The 22511-nt window shown below is 39.5% G+C and overlaps 1 protein-coding gene across 2 annotated transcripts in view; it reads right to left on the bottom strand.

The window, feature by feature from the left end:
• The window catches only part of LOC117393697 (uncharacterized), a 53896-nt gene extending 37199 nt beyond the window's left edge, over positions 1–16697 (bottom strand). Inside the window, exons 1-3 of one of the 2 annotated variants that reach the window (XM_033991693.2) lie at positions 16669–16697; positions 14344–14943; positions 12754–13940 (exon numbers count right to left, since the gene is read on the bottom strand). In XM_033991693.2, coding sequence (XP_033847584.1) covers positions 13109–13940; positions 14344–14943; positions 16669–16682 — 1446 coding nt within the window. In that variant the 5' untranslated portion in view covers positions 16683–16697 and the 3' untranslated portion in view covers positions 12754–13108. Of the gene's footprint in view, positions 1–12753; positions 13941–14343; positions 14944–16668 lie in introns of those variants that run through there. The other variant, XM_033991692.2, reaches the window with a different exon arrangement.
• Between the last annotated feature and the right edge of the window lie 5814 nt (positions 16698–22511).

Below are 22511 nucleotides of genomic sequence, written 5' to 3'. Positions count from 1 at the left end.
GATGGCACGGGCATATTCCAAGATGACAATGCCAGGATTCATCGGGCTCAAATTGAGACAGAGTGGTTCAGGGAGCATGAGACATAATTTTCACACATGGATTGTCCACCACAGAGTCCAGACCTTAACCCCATTGAGAATCTTTGGGATGTGCTGGAGAAGGGTTTGTGCAGCGGTCAGACTCTACCATCATCAATGAAACATCTTGGTGAAAAATGTATGTAACACTGGATCGAAATAAATCTTGTGGCACTGCAGAAGCTTATCGAAATAATGTCACAGTGAATGCGTGCTGTAATCAAAGCTAAAGGCAGTCCTATGAAATATTACAATATGTGACGTTTTTTTTTGGTGGCAACTTTTTGGCCAGGCAGTGTATCATCTAGGCTTGGACCACACCATGGTCTAATTACATTTCCTTTTTGACATTAAGCCATTTTTGTATTTTAATAGCTGGTGTTCTGCATAACTGTGCTCCCCCGTTGAGATATGCTCCTCTTGCATAATCCTTCCACCTATCACATTGTACTTGCCCTCTTGAGAAGAACTATTTTGTGTTAAAGCTTCACAAATTAAAGAAAGTTTTAGCTCATTTTAAATGGCTCACTGTTACTGAACACATTGTAGCTTACATTAGTAATTACTAAAATGTCTACCTTTAAAGGAGTCTCTTTCTCTCTCTGTAAAACCTTCAAATCAGGCTAGAAATCTGGGGGTTATAATGAACTCAAACTTGAACTTTAACAGCCACAACAGAAATAAGAAATTTTATAACCACAAGTTATACATCACCATTTTCCCATGCACACTGTTTGCAGTGAAGGCATGAAGTGTGATTTCCTGTAACTTGTGGTTTTGGCTTTATGCTCTGTCTACTTAAAAAACATCACACTATTATGACAGTGAAAAATGTTCTTTCACTTTTGTTTGTTTATGCTGACAGAGAAGGTATTCAAGTTTGTCTCATGGATCGGCCCTCTGTTCTTTGGCAGCAGATTCTACCATTGAACCTGCCCTTCACTTCAATTTTAAATGACAGTATGGCTTTAATGAGGGTGTATTACACTATTATGAGGTATATTCATGCTTAAAAATGATGTCCAAAACGTTTTTTTTTATTATTCTGAGATAAAATTTCAGCAAAAAGCCATCATCTGATCTTTTTTCTTTCTTTGGACCATAGTAGAATGAATCTAGATTAATAGATGAATGAAACAAAAATACAACTTCACATGTTCTTTAATATGTATATTGCCTAAATCACACCAACTCTGACAAGTTTCAATACATTGGTTATCTATGAAGTAAGAATATACACTGCCTGGTCAAAAAAAAGTCACCACTTGGATTTAACCAAGCAAATAGGTGCGAGTCTCCTCCAGTTGGTCAGGTCTAGGTTCAGCAACAGTTTGTGCTCAAAGAATGAGGTCAGCTGACAACTGAATATACTGAATGACCAGGTTATTCCATCAATGGATTTTTTTCTTCCCTGATGGTACGGGCAGATTCCAAGATGACAATGCCAGGATTCATCGGGCTCAAATTGTGGAAGAGTGGTTCAGGGAGCATGAGACATAATTTTCACACATGGATTGTCCACCACAGAGTCCAGACCTTAACCCCATTGAGAATCTTTGGGATGTGCTGGAGAAGGGTTTGTGCAGCGGTCAGACTCTACCATCATCAATGAAACATCTTGGTGAAAAATGTATGTAACACTGGATCGAAATAAATCTTGTGGCACTGCAGAAGCTTATCGAAATAATGTCACAGTGAATGCGTGCTGTAATCAAAGCTAAAGGCAGTCCAATGAAATATTACAATATGTGACGTTTTTTTTGGTGGCAACTTTTTGGCCAGGCAGTGTATCATCTAGGCTTGGACCACACCATGGTCTAATTACATTTCCTTTTTGAGCTCACCACCTGACGCCGGCTCACCACCTGACGCCGGCTCACCACCTGACGCCGGCTCACCACCTGACGCCGGCTCACCACCTGACGCCGGCTCGGGAGACAAAACGCGGACGCTCTTTGCACCAAAAAGAAACATAAACATACAGAATTGGACTGATCATTTCAGTAAACCTTTTGATGCAGTGGATTTCGGATCAACAATTGATCGTGAGACGAGGAGGGAGCTGCATGCTTAGTCACATCTGGGCTAACCGGTGCTAGCACTATCCTTAGCACAAACTGCGCGGAGCCTAGTGTTGGAAAAGCACTTAACAAGAAGACAAGAACATGCCAAAGACAGACGATATGGAGGAGATCAAGCGATCACTGAACTTTATGTCTGGAGAGTTGGCAAAGTTAACATCGCAACAGGAGCGGCTGCTCAAACTCGTGGATGAAGTAGCTACCCTGAAAACTATGATGAGTGTAAAGGATAAAAGGATTACTTTCTTGGAGCAGCGAGTCGACGAGCTGGAGCAGTACACACGGAGGGAGGACTTGATCATCTCGGGGCTGGAGACTCGACACCGGACCTACGCACGGGCGGCAGCTAACGCCGACACCTCAGAGGACGCGCCGAGAGGGGAGCTGCTGTCGCTGGAGCAAGAGGTGGTGGACTTTTTGAACAGTAAGAGTATAAACATCTGTAAAGAAGCTATTTCGATTTGTCACACACTACCCAGAAAGTCAGAGAAAATAAGACCTGCTATTGTAATACGGTTCATTAGCAGGAACATGAAAAACGATGTCTTAATACAGGCTAGGAAACTAAAGGGCACAAACGTGTTTATAAACGAACATCTTACAAAGAAAAATGGTGGCATCGCGAGGGAAGCAAGACTGTTGAGAAAGCAGAGGAAAATAACTGGGACATGGACACGTAATGGCAATGTGTGGATAAGAGACAACGATGGAGCATCAAGGATGATCAGGGACTTGAAAGAACTTGAGAAGTATAAAAACGGACATTGAAAGAGGAAGATAACGGCCGAGAAGGACTGTCAGCATGGACCAAAGGAGAAGTAAGGTTGGATACACACAGTTGTGGACGTAAAACACATTAAATAGTTATATGGACATTAATATTGACACAAATGAGGAAGATAAAATCTATGATATTGAATCTGATGTCGCACATAAGTTATTAACACCTGGAGAAAGTCATTATTTTACAGTTCAACAGTTTAACACCAGAACAGACAAGGTCTCAGATAAAGCACTTTCCATCATTCACCTCAATAGTCAAAGTTTGAAAAATAAGCTGGATAAAATTAAAGAGCTGTTCAGTGATTTTAAACACGCCTTCAAAGTAATTGCTATTACTGAAAGTTGGTTAAAGGACACACATATTGATAAAGTACAGATTGATGGTTATAACATGTTCTATATAAACAGGGTTAATAAAAAAGGAGGAGGTGTTGCCCTCTATGTGGATGTAAATCTAAAATGTAAACTGGTTGAACAAAAAACGATAACTGGGAGTGACTTGATGGAATTGATTACCATAGAAATCATTAATGATAATGGGAAAAACGTATTAATTAGTTGTGTGTATAGACCGCCTGGGGCTGGTGTTGACTTATTTACAGATCAAATCCTTGAAATGTTTGAGAACGTTAACAAATCAGTTATTTTGTGTGGTGACGTTAACATAGACCTGGGAAATCAAGCAGCAGCAAATATCTTTCGGAATTATATGGAAACAGTTGGTCTATGCCCGATGATAACTAAACCAACTCGTATTACTGGTCATAGTGCGACTATCATAGACAATATATATACAAATATACATGGTGATATTATCAGTGGTATCTTTATGGCAGATGTGAGCGATCACCTTCCTGTATTTATTATCTGTGAAAAATTGTGTTTTGATGAGCTTGCGCAGGATGTAACAGCAATGCTAATAAGAGATAAATCTAGTAAGGCTCTGGAGGCCTTCAGAGAAGACCTTGAAAAACAAAATTGGAATCATGTATATACAAATAATTTAAATAGTGCTTATAACGCTTTCATGACAACGTTTCTCAATTTATATGACAAAAACTGCAAAATTATAAAAATATGTGCACACGATAAGAAAAATACTCTTAATCCATGGATGACAAACGGATTGAAAAACGCATGTAGGAAGAAAAATTGTCTTTACAGAAGATTTCTCAAATTGAGAACAAAAGATTCAGAAGTTAGGTATAAAAAAATATAAAAACAAGCTTGTATCAATTATGAGAAGACAAAAAAAAGATTACTACACCAAATTATTGGATGAGAACAAAAACAATATAAAAAATACATGGGGTATAATAAACACGGTCTTGCAAAAAGGCAAGGTAACTTCAAATATTCCAAACTATTTTACAAAAAATAATGTAGATATTTTTGGGAAAGAAGAAATTGTAAATGAATTTAATCATTACTTTTCTAACATTGGCCCAAATTTATCAAACAATATCCCAAAAGAAAGCAACAATGATGGAGCAATAGCTGATAATGTAAACAGTATGTTTTTGGAGAGTGTGCAGGCAAATGAAGTCTTGACAATTGTTCAAAATTGTCCAAATAAAAAATCTAATGATTACACTGATATTAATATGTTATTGATCAAGAAAGTGATAAACGTTGTTATTGAGCCTTTCACATATATATGTAATCTTTCATTCAGCACAGGAATATTTCCAGATCACATGAAAGTGGCCAGAGTCATTCCACTTTTTAAAAAAGGAAATAAAAATGATTTCTCAAATTATAGACCTGTATCACTGCTTTCGCAGTTCTCAAAAATTTTAGAGAAACTATTTGTTAGCAGATTAAATAAATTTATTGGAAAATACAAAATTTTAAGTAAGAACCAACATGGATTTCATTCCAATCATTCAACCGCCACAGCATTAATGGACCTGGCTGAAGAAATCACTAATGCCATGGACAAGAAACAATATTTAGTTAGTATCTTTGTCGATCTTCAAAAAGCATTTGATACTCTAGATCATGAAATATTATTACAGAAGTTATACAAGTATGGTATACGAGGTGTACCACACAAATGGGTCACAAGTTACTTAACGAACCGTTATCAATTTGTGGAAATTAACAACATAAAATCTGAACATCGTCAAGTAACGTGTGGGGTACCTCAAGGTTCGGTCTTGGGGCCAGTACTTTTTCTCCTTTATGTGAATGATATTATGTTTGTATCAAAATTACTAAATTGCATCTTGTTTGCTGATGATACCACATTATTTTACTCAGGAAAAAACATAAATGAGGTTATAAAAAATGTAGAAGATGAGTTTCAAAAAATATTAAAATGGTTCAATGCTAACAAGCTATCTATAAACATTAGCAAAACTAAATTTATGGTCTTTAGTTGTAAGAAGAAAGATTTAGAGGTAAGATTATTCACACAAGGATTAGAGATAGAAAGAACAAGTACATTTCGTTTTTTAGGAGTTATGATTGATGAACAGCTGACGTGGAAATCCCACATAGAGCAAGTAAGATCAAAAGTATCACAAACCATAGCCGTATTACACAAGGTGAAAGAGTCTCTCAACAGAGATGCATTGTTCTTATTGTATAACACATTGATCGTTCCATATTTGACATATTGCATTGAAGTGTGGGGAAGTGCTTGTAAAACCTACATTGAACCAGTTTTTCTGTTACAGAAGCGTGCTATTAGAATTATCAATGGAAGTGGATATAGAGAACATACAAATTCAATTTTTATTCAGTTAGAAACGCTGAAATTTAACGAATTGGTGGAATATGGCATCCTTAAAACCATGTACAAAGCTCATCAAAAAGTGTTACCAGAGAAGTTGCAAAATAGATTTCGAAAGAGAGAAAATAGATATCAATTAAGAGGAACTGATGTATTTTCTAAACCAGTGTTCAGAACAAAACCAAAGGAAAGATGTATTTCAATCAAGGGAGTCAGTCTTTGGAACAGCCTAGAAAGTAATATTAAAGAATCCAAATCCATTTATATGTTTAAGAAAAGTTTGAAATTATCATTATTAAGAAGATATATAACTGATATGTGACAGGATGATTTTGTGTTTTTTTGTTTGTTTTTTGTTGTTGTTTTTTTTTTTTCGTAAAGTAGCTGTACATTTATGTTTGACTTTGTATAATGTAGTGAATAAGAGTCAGAGTTGATGAGGGGCAGATATTATAAGCTTTTGCTTCCTTCTGTGCCCTTTCATTCACTTAACAAAAATTGTACAAAAGCCGTAATACTGTATGCAGTTATGCGGATTGTTTTGTTTTAATGAATGAAATAAAATATTAAATTGAAAAAAATTGAAAATTGACATTAAGCCATTTTTGTATTTTAATAGCTGGTGTTCTGCATAACTGTGCTCCCCCGTTGAGATATGCTCCTCTTGCATAATCCTTCCACCTATCACATTGTACTTGCCCTCTTGAGAAGAACTATTTTGTGTTAAAGCTTCACAAATTAAAGAAAGTTTTAGCTCATTTTAAATGGTTCACTGTTACTGAACACATTGTAGCTTACATTAGTAATTACTAAAATGTCTACCTTTAAAGGGGTCTCTTTCTCTCTCTGTAAAACCTTCAAATCAGGCTAGAAATCTGGGGGTTATAATGAACTCAAACTTGAACTTTAACAGCCACAACAGAAATAAGAAATTTTATAACCACAAGTTATACATCACCATTTTCCCATGCACACTGTTTGCAGTGAAGGCATGAAGTGTGATTTCCTGTAACTTGTGGTTTTGGCTTTATGCTCTGTCTACTTAAAAAAAACCATCACACTATTATGACAGTGAAAAATGTTCTTTCACTTTTGTTTGTTTATGCTGATAGAGAAGGTATTCAAGTTTGTCTCATGGATCGGCCCTCTGTTCTTTGGCAACAGATTCTACCATTGAACCTGCCCTTCACTTCAATTTTAAATGACAGTATGGCTTTAATGAGGGTGTATTACACTATTACGGGGTATATTCAAAAGTTTTTTTTTTAAATTATTCTGAGATTACGTTTCAGCAAAAGGCCTTATCAGATCTTTTTTCTTTCTTCGGAACATAGTAGTATGACTCTGGATTAATAGATGCATGAAACAACTGCATGCGTTCTTTAATATCTACATTACCTAAATCACTCCACCTCTGACAAGTTTCCTTACATTCATTATCTGAATAATAATAATCTGAAGTAAGAATATATCATCTGGCCTTGGACTGCACCATGGTTTAATTACATTTCATTTTTGACACTAAGTCCTTTAGGTATAGCTAACATAGTTTTAATCCATGCGTTTGATTTTAGTTTTAGTTTTGCACTCTTTTGTAAAAAAAAAAAAATTCTGTTGGTCACCATTATGAAACCGAACATGCCACAGAGGGCAGAAATTGCCCAAAGCAAAAACGAACCATGAGAAAAGCACTGAAAATTACAAAATAATCTGCCAAGTGAAATTATTAATACAAACACTAAACATCAATTTAAAATATTCTTTAAAAGGCATCTTCTTCACAACAGTAGATTCCCAATAGCCAAAATAAAAGTACTGCATATTTTCATTATTTAAAAAAATCCATATTGATCTATTATATTGTAAGAAAATATCTAACTGCTGGGTGATGTTATCTCTCTTTGATTCTTGAAATACAACCCCAACTCCAGTGAAGTTGGGACGCTGTGTAAAACTTAAAAAAACAAAAAACAAAACAGAATACAATGATTTGCAAATCTTTTTCAACCTACACTCACCTAAAGGATTATTAAGAACACCACACTAATATGGTGTTTGACCCCCTTTCGCCTTCAGAACTGCCTTAATTCTACGTGGCATTGATTCAACAAGGTGCTGATTCATTCTTTAGAAATGTTGGCCCATATTGATAGGATAGCATCTTGCAGTTGATGGAGATTTGTGGGATGCACATCCAGAGCACGAAGCTCCCGTTCCACCACATCCCAAAGATGCTCTATCGGGTTGAGATCTGGTGACTGTGGGGGCCATTGTAGTACAGTGAACTCATTGTCATGTTCAAGAAACCAATTTGAAATGATTCGAGCTTTATGACATGGTGCATTATCCTGCTGGAAGTAGCCATCAGAGGATGGGTACATGGTGGTCATGAAGGGATGGACATGGTCAGAAACAATGTTCAGGTAGCCCGTGGCATTTAAACAATGCTCAATTGGCACTAAGGGACCTAAAGTGTGCCAAGAAAACATCCCCCCACACCATTACACCACCATATACACCATTCTGTTTACGCCAAATTCTGACTCTACCATTTGAATGTCTCAAAAGAAATTGAGACTCATCAGACCAGGCAACATTTTTCCAGTCTTCAACTGTCCAATTTTGGTGAGCTTGTGCAAATTGTAGCCTCTTTTGTAGTGGAGATGAGTGGTACCCGGTGGGGTCTTCTGCTGTTGTAGCCCATCCGCCTCAAGGTTGTGGGTGTGTGCGAGTGGTTATTTCAGTCAACGTTGCTCTTCTATCAGCTTGAATCACTCGGCCCATTCTCCTCTGACCTCTAGCATCAACAAGGCATTTTCGCCCACAGGACTGTCGCATACTGGATGTTTTTCCTTTTTCACACCATTCTTTGTAAACCCTAGAAATGGTTGTGCGTGAAAATCCCAGTAACTGAGCAGATTGTGAAATACTCAGACCGGCCCGTCTGGCACCAACAACCATGCCACGCTCAAAATTGCTTAAATCACCTTTCTTTCCCATTCTGACATTCAGTTTGGAGTTCAGGAGATTGTCTTGACCAGGACCACACCCCTAAATGCATTGAAGCAACTGCCATGTGATTGGTTGATTAGATAATTGCATTAAGTAGAAATTGAACAGGTGTTCCTAATAATCCTTTAGGTGAGTGTATATTTAACTGAATAATCTACAACGATGCCTGCAACATGTTCCAATAAAGCTGGGACAGGGGCAACAAAATGGGAAAATTGAGGAATGTTTAAAATACACCTGTTTGGAACATTCCACAGATGAACAGGTTAATCGGAAACAGGCGAGTGTCATGATTGGGTAGAAAAGAAGCATCCCCAAAGGGCTCAGTCATTTACAAGCAAAGATGGGATGAGGTTCACCACTTTATGAACAACTGCGTGAGCAAATAGTCCAATAGTCTAAGAATGTTTCTCAACTTACAATTGCAAGCAATTTAGGAATTTCATCATCTACGGTCCATAATATCATCAAAAGATTCAGAGAATATGGAGAAATCTCTGCACGTCAGCGGCAAGGTCGACAACTGAATGCCTGTGATCTTCGATCCCTCAGGTGGTACTGTATTAAAAATAGACATGAATGTGTAAAGGATATTACCACATGGGCTCAGGAACACTTCAGGAAACCATTGTCAGTTACCACAGTTTGTCGCTACATCTCCAAGTGCAAGTTAAAACTGTACCATGCAAAGCAAAAGCCATATATTGTCATGATCCTGTATTTTCTGTCTCCCTGTGTGCTCTCCCCCTCCCCTCACCTGTCTGAGCCTGGCACTGGGTGGAGTTCCTGGCTCCTCCCGCGCACACCTGGATTGCATCAGCGCAATTACTCCCACCTGCTGCGGAGCATAAGTGGAGCCAGGACTAGACACTCGGCGCGAGATCGTCTGCGTTTCTTCACCCTGTTCTGTGCTGGAATATCCGTGTATCTTCATCCTGTTCAGTGCCAGACCGTCCACGTGTCAACGTGAATGCTCCGACCCTGCTCCGACCCTGCTCCGACCCTGCTCCGACCCCGCTTCTACCCTGCTTCCCAGCCCTGGTACTGTCTTGGCTTATCTCTGCACTCCACGTTACTGGACCCTGGTTTGCACTCTGCTCCCTGCCCTGGTGCTACCTACATCGTTGTCTCCGCTGCACTCTATGCTCCGCTCCTGGATACTGGCCCGTACCTGGCTTCCTGCTCTCCACCAGATCAACCCTCTGTTCTGTATTTTGTGTCAAACTGTAAATAAACACTGTAAATCTGCCCCGAGTCTGCACTCTTTAGTCCGCTACACCCACCATTACAACAGAACGATCTCGCCCCAATGGACCAAGCGGATTCGGGGCCAGATCAGACGCTCCGCCCGGCATTCTCCCACCACGGAGAATTCATTGGACAACACGACCTGCCAACCCTGCTTACCTGTCTGTCTCCTGTTCACGGGCCTGTTCCCCGCTTGCTGTCCTGTCCCAAACGGTCCACTCCCAACCTGTCCTCTCCTCGTCAGGACCGTTGTAGCTCCGCTGGACACCGTTCTCCATCCAGGGACCTCCTCGAGTCCTCTACCCCTCATCAGGACTGTTGTAGCTCCGCTGGACATCGTTCTCCATCCAGGGACCTCCTCGAGTCCTCTACCCCTCATCAGGACCCTTGCAGCTCCACTGGACACAGCTTTCTGTCCAGGGACCTCGTTGTGTCGTCCCCCTTTGTCTGGACCGTTGTTGCTACCTTCTCCCCCAAATTCAACCGGCCCGCACTAGTGACATTTTGAACCTCACTATCTTCAAATGAGTGGTTAGTGGCTTTGAGATGGAGATGCACAGCGGACTGGGGTCCAGAGGAACTCTCACACTGGTGTTGGTACATTCTCTTATGGAGTGGCTGCTTAGTTTCGCCAATGTTAACTGCACTCTTCACTACACTGAATGGAGTAGACTACATTTCTTTGTTTGTGGCTCGGGGTTTTGTCCTTAGGGTGAACCAGCTTTTGCCTTAAAGTGTTTGTGGGTTTGAAAAAGACAGGAATCTCGTACTGTCTGAAAATTCTTTGAAGTTTTTCAGTTACATCCGCTGTGTAAGGAATAGTTACACCTTTCCCTCTTGCTTCAGATTCCCTATTGTCTGTTTTTTTAGCTCTCTTAGTTCTACTGAAGGCCCATTTTGGATATCCACAAGCAGAGAGGGCTTTCTCCACATGTTGTTCCTCTTTCACTTTTACCCCTCCCTGTGCTGCACATCCTCTCTGTTCTGGTGCTCCAGCTCCTCTCCCCTCTCCCCGCTGCTGCTGATCTATGAGTGCATGGTGCAGAGGGACAGAGACAGAGGAGAAGCACTTCTCTGTTTCTTCTTTCTTACTTTAAAATAAGTTATGGATGAAGAAGACCTCAATATCTCTTTGTGGATCGTTTTTAAACAATGCAATCTTTTTTAACTTTAGCTATGGCATCATTTGGCTATCTTTAAGTTGAGAGCGCACAGACAGAAATCAAGGCTGCGTAGACAGAAACTGAGGGCACGGTAAACTAAAAGTGAGCGGTGAAAATATGAAAGCGAGCTCGTATATGCTTAACAGCACCCGGTGTTTGCATCTCTGCGTGCTGTTTACCCTCCAGTGCCCTCTCTCTTTCTGCCTCCACCCATTTTTTTTTTTCTTCAACGGAAATACGTCATCAAAACAAGACTTGAACAGACGATCACAGATTTAGAGAAGTTAAGAGTGGGGCCATGTCTCAATTCGCCAAATACATCATTGGAAGTACCGTTCGAAGTACCTGGCCGAAAATGTGTACTCCTCAGTGTAGCCGCCCTCTTGCCGAAATGGAACAGGCCCACACCACCGCATGTTTCTGCCCTTTCTCCAGAGAATCACAGATTCTCTGAAAAGAGTTGACCTCTGACCTATAAAGATCTTGTCTATAAAGACAATTTTGCAAGGACCACGCGAGCTACCACCAGAGGTGACCTGCTGATCCCCCACAAATGGACCACCTTTAGTCAGAATGTATTATCTGTCCAAGGTGGGAATCTGTGGAATAGTCTCCCAGTAACCCTGAGAGAATGTCCCACATACAGTTCTTTTAAAGCTCAAATGAAAAACTGGTTATGGTCAAACCAAACCTGCACTCATCTGCCACTCATTGCACTGTATCTACTTATTTATTACAAGTTCAATTCATAAAAAAAGTAAGAATCACATTGAAGGAACTGAAAATAAACCTCAGAAGCTTTTTAACTGGAAATTTTAACTGAGGACAGAACTTTGATTTCATTGGATATTTTTGACATTACCTTCTGGCTTCATGTATCATATGTAAATGCCAAGATGCTCTGTCAAGATGCACCCCTCCCTGTGATTCAGTCCTCACCTCTGACCCCAACACAGAGTGAGCCAAGGCAGACCATGTGTCTGTCTGTCTGTCTATCTATCTAAAGAAAAACAACTAAAAAGGTGACAGTAAGTAAATGAAAAACTGTTGACTAATGCTAACGACTGTAATTTTATGTGAGTTTAACAGCACAAATCAGCTCATCTGTTCTAGTTCCAACTAAGTCAGCTCTATCTGATCAGTTTGTGTTAAAACAAAGCTCAGATTAAAGTCTAACAAAGCCTCAGAGAGAGCAGTGCTTGAGTTAGCATCACACCCTCAGGGAACAATTTCCTTTGACTTATTGCCATCAGCTACAAAATATTAATAGGTTGTATGTAAAATAGTGTCCAGTTATTGTTGATAGTCTGTAGACAGCACTGATATAATGACTTCTTATTTATTGATGTGAATAGAGCCAGCAGAAAGCTTTCCTCTCTCTGTTTATTGTGTCTCTCTGAGCTGCTCCTGTGTTTTGTATGTATATTATTGCTGCACTAATTTGCCCAGCTAATCATTCGATTTTTAAGAAATCGGAAATTATGTTTATGCATGTTTGTAAAAGGAATAAGAACCTTATATGTATATTTAGCTTCCAAATTTCTTCACAAAAGTCTTCACTAAACAATAACAATAATTTCATCAAATGCTGACATATAAAATATAACCCTTTTGACCCTTGGGACACACTGTGGACGTCCAGCCAGCTTTTAAAAAAAAGTGTATTTATTTGTCTCAGACATTAGGAACAAAAACACTGTAACACGTTCAACAAATCACATGTTTGAGTAGAATGAAGCCAAGGTTTATTCTGGTTCCACTCCATACCACATTTTACATAAAAACAATTTGCACTCTATAACATGGTACATTTTATATTAACAGAAACAAAAACATTTTAACATTTTTAATCTCCTTTTTTATTATCATTATTCTTAAGACTTGAAACAGCTGATTTCTCATGCCAGTGTAATACAATTAATTTGATCTTATCATGTGAGGAAGACTGCAGAGAGGTTAAAACTGTCAGGTTTGACAAATACTGTAACTCATACATAAATGTGTTCTCAGACCCTCGCTCTGCCCTCGTAGAAGGGCCTCTGGAGTTGTTGTTTTTTATGTTCATTTTCTTCCACTTCCTCTAGAGAATCATAGATCTTCTGCATAGAGTTGACCTCTGACCTCCACAGAGCTGCGCTGGCCTTGATAAACTTTGAGACAATATTTGGAGTATTTTTGTACAGATCTATGCTGTTATTAACAATGAGAAATGCATCCACACCGATGAAAAGTGCGTTTACTGCAAAGAACGTGCCTCTAGCAGCTTTGCCAATGGCTGCTGCACCTTTGGCAGCTGCCAAGCCCGCTTCTGTGCCCTTTACAAATACATTACCACCTTTAAGAGCAGAAGCACAATTGCTAGCTATGTTGAGACACTGGGCTGTGGAGCTTTCTTGGATATTTTCAAAATGTTGTTTGATGACATCATTCAGACACATCTGGAGAGACTTCATATCTTCCATAAACTTTTCGAACGTTTTTTCAGCCTTTTTCTTCTGCACACTATTGACTCCCTTCTCTGTTATTGTGGTGACGACAGAGTTTACTCCTGAAATACCTCCAAGTCCAACTCCAGCCACAGTGAGACCCATAGACACCCCAAATGTTACAGGGGTCAGAGCTAAACCAACAATGGACAATATCCCTCCCACCATCCCCAATGAACTGCCTGCCACATTGGAGATCCGTGCCCCTTTCGTCATGTCATCTAACGTCACTGCACAGGCCTCTAGATCTTCCAGAAACTGCAGCATCCTCTCCTTCCTCTCCCTGAACATCTCCATGAAGGGCTCATATTTGTCCTGGAACAAAAAGGCCATCCTGAAGGGTTTGTCCTCCCTGGAACAAAAAATGTATACTGTTACACAAGTTTGAAAGACGTTATTTGCAATTATGCAATTAGACACAGACATAACTTTGATTTGATCAACTGTCACCACTGAGCAATACAAAGATAGAGTTCTGGACTCTTGGGACTTTAATTAAACTTGTGAGTTTGTAAGGACAGTGACTCGAGACTCGAGGTTTAGGGGACTTGGACTGGACTTGCACGGGGAGACCTGAGGACTGGCCTTGACTCTGACTAGTGTTAAATGACTTAGACTTGAGCTTATTTCGGACAACAACAACTGATCAGAGTAAATCAAAACTACAGTGGTGTAGCTCAAGCTGTATAAGTCAGATGTGATGGATGTGATGCTTATGAGCAATGGACATGTGAACACTGTTGTGTGTATTGTACCTGATTTCTTGAAGCACTTTCATGTGAAGAAGCATCTCCTCAATTTCCTCGTCAAATACATTTGAGAGATCCACATCAACTGAAGTACTATCCAAACCAAGGGCTGTCGTAGATCCTTGTCTGAAGATGCCACAGATGTCTTTGATGTTTGAGATGTACTGTTCTAGTCGGAGCTGCATCACTTCCATATTCTCCAATTTGGGGCTGAAGAAATCTGCATAGTCTCCTTTTAATGTGATGAGCAGAGGACAGATGAGCTGACTGACAGATATGATCATCTTCATTGACTCCAGATCAGTTTCTTCACACAGCTGTACAACCAGGCTCTGGTCAAACACATGAGCTGAAGTCACTGCTAACTTCTCCACTGCCTCCAGGAAGATCTGCATCTCATTTAGACCCTTCAGAGTTGGCTCCAGACCCTCCTTCAGACCAGCCTCATCTCTGTAGCCTCCCTCTGTTGCTTTTTCTACTTTTCTCATTTTCTTTGACTCCTCTTCCCGGTCCTTTATCCAGCTTCCGTTGATGAAGTCTGTCACTGTGCGAATGTCAGTGAAAGTAGCTGAGATGTACTGTCTCCAAAACCACTTTAGATGGTTCCTGAGGAACATAAACATGTTATGCATTACCTGCGACACCAGGAGCATTTTGGATATTCTTAAAGTGACAAACCCATAGACATGACTTGTATGGTACCACCTCAAAAGTAGAGAGAAGCATCTTTTAACAACATTAGGGAGTTCTAAATCGTATGTGCTCTGTCCTCCTTTGCTATTGGGCATCACCTGAGGCGTTGGCTCATACCTGAGAGATAAAATATCGGCACTGCACACGCCAAAGAACCAGCCCAATGCACTCTTACAGAGGGAGCCGGGTAGTGAAGCTGTAAAAACTAGTTACATGAGTAACTGACATTGACCCATTTCTATTGTTGGTATGGGGTCATTTGAGCCAATCTAAACAACTCTTTTGTTGTACATGTATTTAGTCTTAATAAGACATTAAAGTGCATTTGATTTTTCATACAATACAATTAAAGTTACTTTACTGAGGCAGCAACTAAGTCATGTAATATATTACATTTTGTCTGTATGTTTGTAAGTATGTGTACTTTTTCAAAGGAATATATCAGTGCTTTTCAGAGGGAGTGAGTTTTTGAAAGGTCTGATAAACAACAACTGTCCTCCCATCTACCTAGTTATGTGTAACAAGGAGCCTGATTACCCCCAGGTCTGCTTTTTATTATGACAGAGATGAGGATACAAACAATGTATAACATGTATAATCAATTATTTATTAACTTCAATAAAATACCTAGATTATGTGCAATTCACTCTAAAGCAAAGGCACAACTTGTGGTCGATTGGCTTCATCTAGAGCACATGTGTCAAACTCAAGGCCTGCGGGCCAAATGTGGCCCTCCACATGATTTTATGTGGCCTTCGACAGGGTAAATTAAAAGGTATAATGGTCTTGTTGTCATGTCGTTTTATCAGGAGATACGCAGTTACACAGACATATTTTAACATCTTTGCAAACGCTTATGCAATATTTGTTACTTGAATAAGTAATAAATACAGAAACAGTTAATTAACAAGTTTAAAAAGTAGCCACATTTATTTTACTTCTGGCCCTTTGACGGTGACCATTTTGCTGATGTGGCCCTTGGTGAAAATGTGTTTGACAACCATGATATAGAGGAAACTTTAAGATAAAGTTGGATAAAACAATAAATAAAATAACAATAAAAATAAATGAATACATAAATAAAAAATATATATATGTGCAATTACTTTTCAAAGTACTTTTCCGAACACTGGTAGCCATTACTTCTAAAACTATAAATGGACTATGATGACTATAGCAGGTCCCAAATACATTCAAGTCCTTCTTAACATGAAATAACCCATTAAAGTCCAAATGAGTGCACTGATCAGTAGCAGCTCACATAGCAGCAGCCCCACGTACCACGGTTTGAGAACCACTTGTCCATAATTCAAAGCGTCTGTTTCAGATATTTTAAATAGGTGCCATGTACAGCAGTTATTTTCTGTAAATTTGTCAGTTTAAAGTTAAAAAAGGTAGTAGTAAGTAGTGCTAGTATTCACCCCCCTACACTATATTTATGTTTTATTTATTTATATTATATTATTATATGATTAGCATTTACACAAAGTAATAATCATAATAATCATAGTAATAATCATAATAATAATAATGATGAAAACAACACACACACACGCACCCCCCCCCCCCCCCCCCCACACACACACAAAACATCAAAAACAGTACCTCAAAACCAAAAAACAAAACAAAAAACAGTACCTTGACTTAGACATGTTGGCGTCTCTCTTGGTTTCTTCTTCTTCCTCTCAGGTGTGACACTTAAAGCTCACGTGGGCGGGGCTTTCATCATGACGGTTTTATAGAAGTTTGAGGTTTAATGTTTCATATGTAACCACCAATTTCAGTCTTTTTTTTTTTTTTTTTTGTCTTTTAGAATGTTTGTCTTTTATGCAGAGTTTTTGTCTTTTAAAATTTTGACTTTTAAAAGTTCAATGGCATACAGACGCAGATGCAATAATGTCTTACCCATATACTACCAAGCTATGTTTCATCTTTTTATGTAGATTTTTTCTGGCCAGGCTTCTATTGGCCCCATGAAAATAAACTTTGGAGTGGCACTACTGAGTTGTCATTCAATATTTTTTTTCTTGGGGCTATCACCCAAAAATAGAGCTCATCCAGTTCTATTTTTTTTTATTTCATAATCATTTTAATTAGTCTCTCACCAGGATGATTCTCATCCGTCGGTTCGGGCCTAATAATTAGTCTCATATAGCACTTTTCCAGAAGCTCAATGTCTCAACTGCCCTGGGGCAGACAGAAGCCAGGCTGCCATTCTGCGCCATTCCCTGCTTAGCTCCGTATTCTCAGCGTGGTATGAGCTGAATTTAAACTAGATCATTTTGGACAATGTTACTGCAGAAGTAGTTTGCAGTAGCAGTTTCCAGTGAAGACGTTTGTTTTGAAACAAACTGCTGCTAGTTACAAAGGGCTAATGTATTATAATGTACATCTTATTTTCTTTTTAACAATTTCTTTTATTCAATGAGTGAGCAAAAATGACGAGATTACAATTCATTTAATCATTTTACATTTCTCATGTATTTTTATGTTTGTTTATTTATTTTTAAACTTTATTCAAATGCTTTGGTAAATCAACAATAACCGTGGGGTCTGTAGAACTTTGTGGACAGTGAGGAGAGTTTGGAGCTCCCTGGTGATGAGAGTGAAAAAACATAATACAGAGTTGCCTCGAATTATGATTTCATTCCACAACATGTAGATTTACCCAATGTGTACAAATGTATGTATCTTATATTGCAAAATCTCCAAGGCCTGTATTGTTAAATGTATGCTAAAGCTATTATGCTAAATCCACTGGAATGTGCTAACATCACATACACCACACATTATATATACACATTATATCAGTGCTTTTCATCATCTCAAAGTGGAGCTGTTCAAAGTTTTTCTGTGGAATAATTTTGCTTTCAAAGACCGGTGGTTACTGAAGAGGGAGTGAGTATTTAAAAGGTCTGATAAACAACAGTCCTCCCATCTGCCTAGCCACGTGCAACAAGGACCAGGATCACCCCCAGGTCTGCGTTTTATCAGGACAGAGATGAGGACACAAACAAGTTATTCTACATGACAGCCTGATTTATGTGTAATCAATTATTTATTAAATTCAATAAAATAACCTATATCATGTGTAATTCACTCTATAGCAAAGGTGCAACTTGTGGTCGATTAGCTCCATCTAGTGTAAACTTTAAGATAAAGTCGGATAAAACAGTTTGTGTGTTGCAGTACTGTACAGACGTTATAATCATTTACGGGTTGCCAGTTTTGTAGTAGGAGCTACTTAATAGATGTTTGTGTAAATAATAATTGTATTACTATGGTAATAAATAATATTTTCAGGGAGCACTTGATGAAGCTATGAATTACATTAAGCAGCTAGAGGCTTTATATTTGTAAACTCAAATAATTTTGTGATATGAGTTGTAATATCAAGGCAACATTTATAACAATTAAAAGAATACCAACACTAGTAACTAGATAGAGGATTAAAACAGCCACATTTATGTACATGTCCATTTTACACTGTATAAGATGGATAAACCTGTAGCAAGAAAAATTTTAAATGTGGAGGAACAACAGGTAACACAAAATTTATGTGATTCTTACAGCATAGAAATTCTGACAAACCCTCCGACACCTCAGGAGAGGGAGGTAGTGCTTCACCAACACTGTTTACAGTGCGGGTGGAGAGCTGCTGACCTCAACTGGGGACGTTGTTGGGCGGTGGACAGAATACTTTGAGGATCTTCTCAATCCCACTGTCACGTCTTCCAAGGAGGAAGCAGAGTTTGAGGACTCAGAGGTGGACTCGTCCATCACCCTGGCTGAAGTCACTAAGGTGGTTGGCAAGCTCCTCGGTGGCAAGGCTCCGGGGGTGGATGAGAACTGTCCTGAGTCTCTTTAATCTCTGGATGTTGTGGGGCTGTCTTGGTTGACATGCCTTTGCAACATTGCGTGGTGGTCGGGGAAAATACCTGTGGAATGGCAGACCGGGGTGATGGTCCCTCTGTCTAAGAAGGGGGACTCCCGGTGGGATATGCCCAGAGGAGCATATCCTCCCTGGTCCTCCCTGCTGAAACTGCTGCTGCCGCAACCCAGCCCCGGATAAAGCAAAAGAAAATGGATGAATGGATGGACTGTGTTTTAACCAGTGAAGAGCAGTGAATTCAGGAGCCGTGTCGTGGAGAACCAGGAGAGACACCAGAGGACTTCTCAGGTGGGCACTGGTGTGACATAGGAGACTCCCGGTGGCACAAACCCAAATTTTCAGAACTCAATTTCAGAAAGGCCATCTAGAACGAGAGCCATGAGCCCTGCTGCACCTCGCAAAGATTTTTTTCCCCAGATGCCAGCCAGAAAGTCTGGGTCAGGAAGTGATCCTAAAATACACAATTAAAGTTTTTGGAGTATTATTTTATGTTGAGGAAAGTATTTAGGTAAATGTACCAGAAAATTTTCAAAATATTCAGCTACATATAGTATATAGTGTAGTAGTATAGGTATGTGTTTACTACTGTTATTAGTCCTATGTCCTTGTATTACAGACATGATCCATTAATGTGAACATAAAAGTGAAAATTAAAAAAACAGAGGGATTTTATCTTTGCAGAAAAAAAAGGAAAGAACAATTATGTTAAATTATATAATTTATGTTAAACTCATTAGAAATGTCCAGTGTTTTTAAAAAAAAAAATCCCTTAATTTGTACAGGCCAGCACTGATGGTTTTCGTTTGACATGCTAACTGGAGATGTTTATTATTGCACAGCACAAAACACAAGGCAGACTGGGATCTTGACAAAATCACAGTTGTGCAGAAGTAAACTTTTGTTTTTGTGCCTGATGAAATTAGTGTTCCAAATTAAAGAGCATCCAGGCAAAAAGTTGCATTTATATACAGTGAGGAAAATAAGTATTTGAACACCTTGTGATTTTGCAGGTTCTCCAACTTAGAAATCATGGAGGGGTCTGAAATTTTCATCTTAGGTGCATGTCCACTGCGAGAGACATAATCTAAAAAAAAAAATCTGGAAATCATATTGTATGATTTTTTAAACAATTTATTTTAAATTATTGCAAATAAGTATTTGAACACCTGTCTATCAGCTACAATTCTGACCCTCAAAGACCTGTTAGTCCACCTTTAAAAAGTCCACCTCCACTCATTATCCTAAATTAGAAGCACCTGCTTGAGGTCGTTAGCTGCATAAAGACACCTGTCCACCCCATACAATCAGTAAGACAAGACAACTAACATGGCCAAGACCAAAGAACTGTCAAAATGCACAAGAGACAAAACTGTAGACCTCCACAAGGCTGGAAAGGGCTACGGGGCAATTGCCAAGCAGCTTGGTGAAAAAACTGTTGGAGCAATTATTAGAAAATGGAAGAAGCTAAACATGACTGTCAATCTCCCTTGGACTGGGGCTCCATGCAAGATCTCACCTCGTGGGGTCTCAATGATGCTAAGAATGGTGAGGAATCAACCCAGAACTACACGGGAGGAGCAGGTCAATGACCTGAAAAGAGCTGGGACCACCGTTTCCAAGGTTACTGTTAGTAATACACTAAGACGTCGTGGTTTAAAATCATGCATGGCATGGAAGGTTCCTCTGCTTAAACCAGCACATGTCCAGGCCTGTCTTAAGTTTGTCAATGACCATTTGGATGATCCAGAGGAGTCATGGGAGAAGGTCATGTGGTCAGATGAGACCAAAATATAACTTTTTGGTCTTAATTCCACTTGCCGTGTTTGGAGGAAGAAAAATGATGAGTCCCATCCAAAGAACACCATCCCTACTGTGAAGCATGGGGGTGGAAACCTCATGCTTTGGGGGTGTTTTTCTGCACATGGGACAGGACGACTGCACTGTATTAAGGAGAGGATGACCGGGGCCATGTAGTGCGAGATTTTGGGGAACAACCTCCTTCCCTCAGTTAGAGCATTGAAGATGGGTCGTGGCTGGGTCTTCCAACATGACAATGACCTTGGAGGGAGCTCAACCTCCGTGTTTCTCAGCGACAGCCCTGAAAGCTGACTGGTCTAGAGAAGATCTGTGTGGAGGAGTGGGCCAAAATCCCTCCTGCAGTGAGTGCAAACCTGGTGAAAAACTACTGGAAACGTTTGACCTCTGTAATTACAAACAAAGGCTACTGTACCAAATATTAACATTGATTTTCTCAGGTGTTCAAATACTTATTTGCAGCAGTAACAGACAAATTATTTAAAAAATACAATGTGATTTCCAGATTTTTTTTAGATTATGTCTCTCACAGTGAACATGCACCTAAAATGAACATTTCAGACCCCTCCATGATTTCTAAGTGGGAGAACTTGTAAAATCACAGGGTGCTCAAATACTTATTTGCCTCACTGTATGTCAATCCAGGAACTGTGAAATTAGGTTAACTGGAGTCGGAGTTTGGGAAGGTCATAAGTACATTTCAGCAAAAACTCACGACTACCAACTTTAAGGCAAGGCAAGTTTATTTGTTTAACACAACTTGTACACAAAGCAATTAAAAGTGCTTTACAGAATAAGAAAGATATTAAAATAATAACACAATACAACAAATCAAAACATAAGTAATGACAAATAATCATCATAAAATAAAAATTATAAGAGAAGAGTGCAGAATAAAAACCTTTTAGTCATATCCACAGCTAAACAGAACTGTTTTGAGCCTGGATTTAAACATTGTCAAAGTAGAGGCCTGTCTCACATCTTCAGGAAGACTGTTCCAGGTTTTAGCTGCATAAAACTGAAACGATGATTCCCCATGTTTAGTCCTGACTCTGGGACCAGCAGGAGGCCGGTCCCTGAAGTCCTCAGAGTGTGAGATTGTGAGAGTGTGAGGTTCATATGGCACTAACATATCGGAGATGTACTTTGGTGCTAGGCCATGGAAAGACTTGTACATAAGCAGAGCTGATTTAAGTCTATTCTCTGAGCAACTGGAATCCAGTGTAGAGACCTGAGCACCGGATGTATGTGCTTGTACATCCTAGTTCTAGTCAGGACCTGAGCAGCAGTGTTCTGGATGTACTGCAGCTGTCTTAACACCCGTTTGGAGAGGCCAGTGAGCAGGCCGTTACAGTAGTCTAACCTACTGGAGACAAATGCATGGATAAGTCTCTCCAAGTTTGGTTTTGTCAGTATACCTTTGATTAACAATGTTTTTTAGATGGTAAAAAGCTGCAGATGCTATCGATTTGATGTGGCTGTTAAAGTTCAAGTCCATTATCCCCAAATTTCTAGCCTGATTAAAGGGCTTAGAGAGAGAGACTGGAGATGACTGCTGACACTTTCTCTGTTTCTGTGGGCCAAATAATATGACTTTAGTCTTGTTTGAATTAGCTAGAGAAAGTTGTGTTGCATCTGCACACTGACCTGTTAGATGCAGTGGCAGAGTGAATCCACTGGTCCATATTCACCTGCTGCAGTGAGACATAGATCTGAGTATCATCTGCAGAGTTGTGGTAGGACACATTATTGCTGCTTATCAACTGACCTAACG

Source organism: Periophthalmus magnuspinnatus, chromosome 3, assembly GCF_009829125.3.
Source record: "Periophthalmus magnuspinnatus isolate fPerMag1 chromosome 3, fPerMag1.2.pri, whole genome shotgun sequence".
NCBI lineage: Eukaryota > Metazoa > Chordata > Actinopteri > Gobiiformes > Gobiidae > Periophthalmus > Periophthalmus magnuspinnatus.
This window is presented reverse-complemented; position numbering and strand designations above follow the sequence as displayed.